This window comes from Rhinopithecus bieti, unplaced genomic scaffold, assembly GCF_001698545.2.
Source record: "Rhinopithecus bieti isolate Rb0 unplaced genomic scaffold, ASM169854v2 scaffold_64254, whole genome shotgun sequence".
Taxonomy (NCBI): Eukaryota; Metazoa; Chordata; class Mammalia; order Primates; family Cercopithecidae; genus Rhinopithecus; species Rhinopithecus bieti.
Genome location: NW_016824229.1, coordinates 64,172 through 71,984, shown reverse-complemented (window position 1 = coordinate 71,984; position 7,813 = coordinate 64,172). Strand labels below are relative to the sequence as shown.

General features: G+C 41.0%; 1 protein-coding gene across 1 annotated transcript in view; it reads right to left on the bottom strand.

Annotated features, from left to right (window-relative positions):
- Positions 1 to 534: 534 nt before the first annotated feature.
- Positions 535 to 7,813, bottom strand: part of GABRA3 (gamma-aminobutyric acid type A receptor subunit alpha3) — a 63,780-nt gene continuing 56,501 nt past the window's right edge. The window contains exon 5 of the mRNA XM_017862197.1: positions 535 to 2,885. Coding sequence (XP_017717686.1) covers positions 2,550 to 2,885 — 336 coding nt within the window. The 3' untranslated portion in view covers positions 535 to 2,549. The remainder of the gene's footprint in view (positions 2,886 to 7,813) is intronic.

Sequence of the window (7,813 nt, the reverse complement as noted above, 5' to 3'; positions counted from 1 at the left end):
AGACTTTTCCCATCCCTTAGGAGCTGATGATTTCCTCAAGCAGATCTCATGAGATCATTTCCCAAATGGCTTCTAACTCTGTAAGAAATAAGGGTCATCATCCATTTCCCAACACATGGCTCAACCAATAAAAGACTTACTCTCAATTTGACTAATAATTATTGCTTAAGGGAACTGCTGACAAAGGGAAAATAGTAGGCCATGGAAAAGTGAAATCTTTCAGAATTACAATGAAAATACATTTCTCTATTTCCTGGGAGTGGGTGAATTTAGCAGAAGAAGCAATACAGCTTTTTCATAATATTTCATATTGGGTAATGAGACCCTTGAGACAATCAAAGCTATATTTTCACTCGAGTTTCACTTTGGATCATTGTAATATATTTCTTACTCTGGGGGTACCTTTCTTCCATCTTATTATAGTGGTTGTTAAGAAGCGGAAAGTAATGGTGGCATGAGATTGGGGTGAAAGTCAAAACATAGTACTGTCTGTGTTAGGCAAAGAGTGACCAAAGAAAGTTCTGCAGACCAAGCTACAATCAGCAAAGGTTTAAAAATAGCCAGCTAAAACATTGCACCAAAAGCATTGGGAAACACAATTCTATAGGAGGCCAAAGATCAGCTTCCATTCTAAGTCCTAAGACAATCATTAACAGCCGCCCCACCCCCCACATATCCCCACATATCCACACATATCCACAAGACTACACTCTTCTAGTCATGAATTTACCTACAGACACACTCTTAGGAATAATGGGACTGGCATGCATTATCCCAGCAATGGCAAGGAAGCAGGGGATGGGGAAAAGATGGATGAAAAGGCAACCAGCAGCTAATGATACACCCCTTAGGAGCTTTGTTCAGTGGGTGGGCGGGGAGAATCTGCTTGTGGTGCCCTCTGTAACTTTACCCTGGGCTTCTAGGATACTCTGGACTAGTGCAGGTATTCAGAGCCAAAGTGGCTGGGGCCGCCATCAAAAACAGTCTCATTCTCTTGGGCTGAGACTATTAAAAGTGATCTTCTTGGGTGACACGTTGTGACTTTCTAAAAACCTTTTTAGTGCCCAACCAAGTTCCACTAATAACCCAGAAGGCCCGCTGAGATCGTGCTGATTCTGAGGTCACGGTGGACCTGACTTCTCAGCCCTTTATTTTGGCCTTTGGAAAGGGGCACATGATAGCTCTTTATTAACTTGTAAGGAGCCTAGGCAAATCATTCAAACTTCTGGGATTCAGTTTATCTACCTTATAAAAATTGCATATTTACGCCTGTGTCTTTTACTCATGTTAAGATTAAGAACAAATGGCCTCTAAATAATATATTATAAAATTGTCAATAAAGTTAATGATCTAGTTGACTCAATATTGACTAGAGATATTTATTTGTATGAATTTCCAATTCACCCTTCATAGAATCGGCATCAACAGAGGACCAGAGGTTCCCGATATGGTGGGAGAAAAATGCCTGGGCCAGGGTATGGAATGTGGAGTGTACAGAAGGAAGAATTTGACTTTCATCTGCCAGTAGCCCTCTCTTTTGAGCTAGACTTAAATCCTCAACTACCATCCACTCCAAATCTCTTGCCCAATCCAGTATAGGCTAGTTGCCTTGGCAGGGAGATGACTTTTATATCTCTCCCATATTTAAAAAAAAGTTTTTTGTTTTTTGTTTTTTTTTTTTTTTTTAAATCTAGATCACTTTGTTTCTATTTGCAAGTTTTTTATTTAAATAAAAAATACTTGATCATTTTTTCCTGGAAAGTTTACAGGTGGTAATGAGTCCAAATTAAGTAGTGCTTAGTTGGCTACAAGGGTGTCAAAGGCAGTGGGGGAAGAAGATCTTCTGGAGGAAAGATGTACCAAGGAGGGGACTATTTTCCTGAGGGTCTGGACATGGCAGGGCACCAACCATCTTGGCGCCAGGCTGGCATAGCTAGTTCTATTTATTTTGGCCATACATGGTAGACGGTGGTTGGTACCAATTGTCCCCACTGATTTCCAAACTAAGAAATGGGTTGGGGGTGTAGAATTGACTCCCAACTTTGCTATCAGTACTTATGCCTAGTAGGCCTTGCTGAAGGCAGGGGAGGTTGCACGCAGGATCACATGGCATAGCCCAACCTGGCTGCCTAGTAAGTTAGAGTCATCTGATCTAGATGGCCAGTCAACAATTCTCCTTGTTCTGGGCCTCTCAAACAGCCAAGGCTTCCATATAGAGAGTAGAATCTCTTGTTCTTTTTGCAGTGGGCAGAGTGCAATAAAATACCTGCAGTGCCCTCAGCTAGGGGAGACCGGCAGACTAAAATGAGCAACTGGACAAATGGCAGTGTTTGGCTTTGATGGGGTTATACTGAGCAATATTGGAGGGACAAGTAATTTTTCTGTAGTTATTTTTTTCATAGAGATTCATAAATATGAATTGAGAGTTACAGCTTGGTAGAGCGGTAAAAAGAAGAATCCTGAAATACATGTAGGGGAGCCCCGGGGTTTGGGTGCCTGGATGCTTCACAGGGTATACAGTGCTCTGGTTGCTGCACTGTCACCACTATCTACTGTTTGCGGATCATGCCCTTGATAGCTGACTCTCGGTTGACATACGTGGCCCAATAGACCAGATTGAATATGGCAAAGAGCACAGGAAAGATGATGCGGGAAATTTTGTCAACCTTGCTGACACTGTTGTAGGTCTTGGTCTCAGTCGGGCTGTCCTGCACGTAGGTGGCCTTGGGTGAAGCAATGATTGTTGGGGTTGAGGAGGCACTGGGAGCAGCGCCCTTGGAGATGGTGGAAAATTCAGTGTCCTTGGCCAGGTTGATGGGATAGGTGGTTCCCACGATGTTGAAGGTGGTGCTGGTTTTCTTTGCTGGGGCTGCTGGTGTTTTCTTCTAGAGGCCGGGAAAAAGAAGGGGAGAAAGGGAGAAAAAAACAAAGCTAATTAATTCATTACACAGAGAACCTTCAGAGGCTACAGGGAGGAGGAGCCATGAGGGAAGTTAAGAAACAGGGGCCATGTAGCCAATAGCACTAGTAGCCAGGTTTGTGTCAAGGAATAACTGAAGATGTGTATGAAAACAGGAAACGTGGATCACCCTGGCTTACTAGCTATGTCGCTTTGGCTAAGTCAATTTTCCTCTTCATGTCTCAGCTTCTTCATCTGTAAAATGAGGATCAAAATAATTTTCAGGATTGTTTAGAGGATCAGATGAGAGAATGGAGCTAGAAATTGCCAATAAACTGTGGAATGTTTGTCACATGTAGAATCTTATATATCATGTGATTTGATCCTCAGAGCAACCCCTATGAGGTAGGTGGATGAGATTACTCTCATTTGACAGATGAGAAAACTCAGCCTCAGCCTAACTTGCAATCTGGGTAAGAGATTTTTATCCAGGGCTGCACTGTGCTGCTTTCTATAGGCCCCAGACACTTTTTGGTTACCCGAGGATTAACTCCAAAAGGCCGAGACCATCAAGTGGCACATCTACTGTGAGAAAGAGAGCTTGGTGAGTCTGAAAAGTCATTTTGTCATAAAGACAATACATACCATGGCATGTTGACATGCATCATTATAACAACATTACAACCCTTCATGCAGTGTAACTGTTTAGCAAGCTCAGGAGCAGGCCAAGGCTTTCCACATAGCTATGTAAAAGACTCTCTGACATAACAAAGGCAGAGATAGATGGGGAGCTGCTATGTCACTGCCCTTTGTGCTTATTTTTTAAGAGTGAAAGAAACTCAAACACCCAGTGGGAAGAAAGCACACCCACATGCCAATTTGTTCTCATATACAGTATGAACTTGTGTATACAGAGAGCCTCACTGGGCCTCCCCTGATGCAGAAGAGAGAAGAGGAGACAACGCTTAGGCCTGGATACGAATTGAGAAGCTGAAGAACAGGAGAGGCCAGGGGAGGAGGCCAGCCCCAACCCCATGCCAAATGCGGTGGCCTAGCTCATGGTCTATAGATGGTTTGCTGCCTCATTCCTCACTCTGGCCTTTTCTTCTTTCCATCCTAGTTTGCTCTAGGGAAAAGTGGGTATAGATGAGCTTCAGAAATGCCCTAATTTCACACACCTCATGAGTCCATTCTTGATGTTACTTTGCTTCTCAGAACCCAGGCTTCACTTCTCTATTCCTTCACTTCCTACTTGCTTTCTTTGTGTGTTCCTCTATTTCCATCCTCTCTTGCTGACCCCTTGTCTCCTAATCTCTTCATATACCCTTTCTTCTTAACTTCAGAGTCCCCATCATTCTTATTTTTTCTCCTTTATACCTAACTGTCATTTACTATTGTGATCCTAATAACTTTTTCCCAATATTTACTGAATGCTTACTGGGCCAAGGACTATGCTAGGTACTTAGAGATAAATGGAAAGGGTAAAACATGAGTCCCTGTCTTCCAGGAGCTCACACTCGGGTGTGGGAGAAAGCCTTTTAAGCACATCATTGCCATTGAATGTGATCAGACTTCTCAAAGATCTGCGCCAAGTGCTATGGGAATTCGGTCAAAGGAGGGGCAAAGTACCTGCTGGCATTGGAAAAGGTGGCTCAGAGAAGGCAATAAAGTTTATGGTCTGGGTCACAAAAGATGAGCAGGAGCTCATCAGATGAGCATGCGGCAAAGGCCAGTACATAAGCCAAGGACATTTTATTTATTTATTTTAGAGACATGGGTCTTGCTCTGTCACCTGGGCTGGTGAGCCTTGGTGTGAACATAGTTCACTACAGTCTTGAACTCCTGGGCTCAAGTGATTCTCCTGCCTCAGGCTCCTGAGTAGCTGGGACTATAGGTGTGTGCCACCATGCCCAGCTAATTTTTTCTTTTTTAATTTAGAGATGACGTCTCACTATATTGCCCAGGCTGGTCTTGTACTCCTGGCTTCAGGTGATCCTCCCACCTTGGCTTCCAAAAGCACTGGGATTACAGGTGCAAGCCACTACACCTGGCCAAGGGCACTGTTTTTTGAGTTGACAAGAAGTTTACCGTAGCTGGGCCACAGTGTGCATGGCAAAGAGTTGCAGAAACTGAGGCTGTGTAAAACAGGCAGCAGCAAGACCTTGAGAGGCCTTATATGCTATGCTCTCTTGCTCTGTCTGCTTATTTTGGCCTCAGTGTTTTCAGTCATGGAGGGAAAGTGCGACAGATGAGAGGATGTTGGTTTACGTAAATTGAACAGTCTGACTAACAGGATATTTGAAAGCAATATTATTTCTCCTTGGGGATTGCAATCACATTGTTACAAGTGGAAAGGGGACAGAACTCTAAGGTTTCTAAAAACCTTGTAAATTATTTAAATACTACATGGGACTCATTTATAATTAGCAAATTCATTGTGTGAATAGAGTCCTGCTGCTAAATGTCTTTGCTATTAAATAAAAGGGTGCTTTACTTGTTTGCCAACTTGCTTATTAATTTGCTTAGTAAACTCTTTTCTCATGGGTAGACCAAAAATTATAGGAAAGAAAGAAAAGACAAAAGAAAGGAAAGAAAATATTGCCCTGACTTTTCTAGAAGCTTTTACATATGTCATTCCACTTAGCCATCTTATAAACTGGCTATGACTAAGTCTCTGAAACAATGATTCTGAACAATGAATACTTTTTTTTAGCTCCATAAGCACTTTATGTTCTATAGATGGGGAGAAGTAGCAATCAAGTTAATCACAGATTTTTTAAGTAGTAAGGGAAAATTACCTTTTAATTTCTTCCACCATTTTCAACATGACACATTTTAATCAGCCACTACAATTTTTTACCTAAATCATTAAAGAAGGAAATCAAAGCAAAATTTGAGTTTCAAGAAAATAGGAAAACAAGCCATAGATTAATGGTAATATTTACCCATTTCTACACCTAGTTTTCCAGTAATTCTCCTTGATTGATACAGACTGAGATGACTTAGCTTTGACCGAATTGTCATTCTATTCCTATCCCTTAGCCAAGTATCTGGCTCTTAGGCAAATGATGGATGTTTACTGAATGAAAAAATACCCACCATTGAAGATTATCAATGTGACTTCTTGTTTGTTTCCCCTGAGTCTTGACCTTTGATGCATAAACAGCATGTCTCCAAAGTTCAGCCTAGGGCAATTTCCTAACCAAAAAGTGGAAATTGACTTCTCCAAATTTCTCAAGGAGTTTGAATCCAGAACAAGAACGCCTTTACTTCTAAAAATCTAGTGGGTTTGTGATGAGGCAATGAAAACTTTTATAGAGAAATGCATGTCCCACTCAAGTCTTCCTCCGATGATACTTCTGTCAATTGACTCTAAAGGTGAAACTCAACTAGAACCTCAGAGTATATACTTACATGGTCCAGTGTCTCTGTGTCAACCCCCTTGCAGGTGCTCAGCTTTTCTGAGCCCGTGGGACAGAAGTGGAGCAAAGCAATGGAATATATGCTATGTGGGATTCACAGATGAATAGTATCAACAACAAAAACCCAAACAACTCAATTTAAAATGGGGTAATTTAAAAATGGGCAAAGGACTTGAGTAGACATATCTCCAAAAAAGATTTACAAATGGCCAAAAATCACATGAAAATATGCTAAACATCACTAATCAGAAATGCAAATCAAAGCCATGAGACTCCACCTCACATTACGATGGGTACTACCAAAAAACCCCAGAAAATATCAAGTGTTGGCAAGGATAGGGAGAAATTGAAACTCTTGTGCACTATTGGGAATGTAAAATGGTGCAACCACTATGGAAAATGTTGTGATGGTTCCTCAAAAACTTACAAATAGAATCACTATATGATTCAGCTGTTCCACTTCTTAGTATATATCCCCAAATTATAAGCAGAGTCTCAAAGAGATATTTGCATACCCATGTTCATAGCTTCATTATTCCCAATAGACAAATGGTGGAAGCAATCCAAGTGTCCATTGAGAGAACAATAAACAAAATATGATATACACATACAATGAATTCATTCCATTCACAATTATCCAACCTCACAAAGGAAGGAAATTCTGATACATACTACAACAGACATGAATCTTGAGGTTGCTAAATGAAATAAGCCAGTCACAAAAGGATAATTGTTACGTGATTTCACTTCTATGACATATCTAGAGTAGCAAATTCACAGAGACAGAAAGCATGATGGTGGGTGCCAGGGGCTAGGGAAGAAAGGAATGGGGAGTTGTTGTTTAACGAATACAGAGTTCCAGTTTTGCAAGATGAAAAGGGTTCAGGAGACTGCATAGCAATGTGAATGTATTTAACAGGACTGAACTACACAATTCAAATTGGTTAAGGTTATATATATTTACCATTATGTGTATACACACACACACACACATACACACACACACACACACACACACATATGATAAATCAGAGACCCTACCCTCAGGAAATCTAGTTTAATGAGGAAGGTTAATTAAAATAAGAGAGAATTAAAATATAAGGGAGAAGGCACAAATTAGAAACATTCAGAGGGGCATAAATAATGAATCAAGGAAGTTCAAGAGAAGAAAGAATTTGGAAAGGTCAAGTAAGTCAATGCAAAGGAGAGAAAATGCAAATGAAAGAAAAATAATCACTTGTACCACCTTCCTGAAAAGGCGGGGGGAGGGGGTTATCTAGAGCATAAGTGTGGAATTTCCCAGGTCTAGATCACAGCTGAGAAGGAAAGAGTGGATGAGATTAGATAGCATCTATATTTTGGTGGAGAGAAAGGAGCACAGTAGGTTGAGGGAAATCTCATACAATGGCTTCTACATTCCCCATGAGGAAGGTAAAATAAATAGTAAAGATTTAAACTAGAATATATGCATATATGTGTGTGTGTGTGTGTG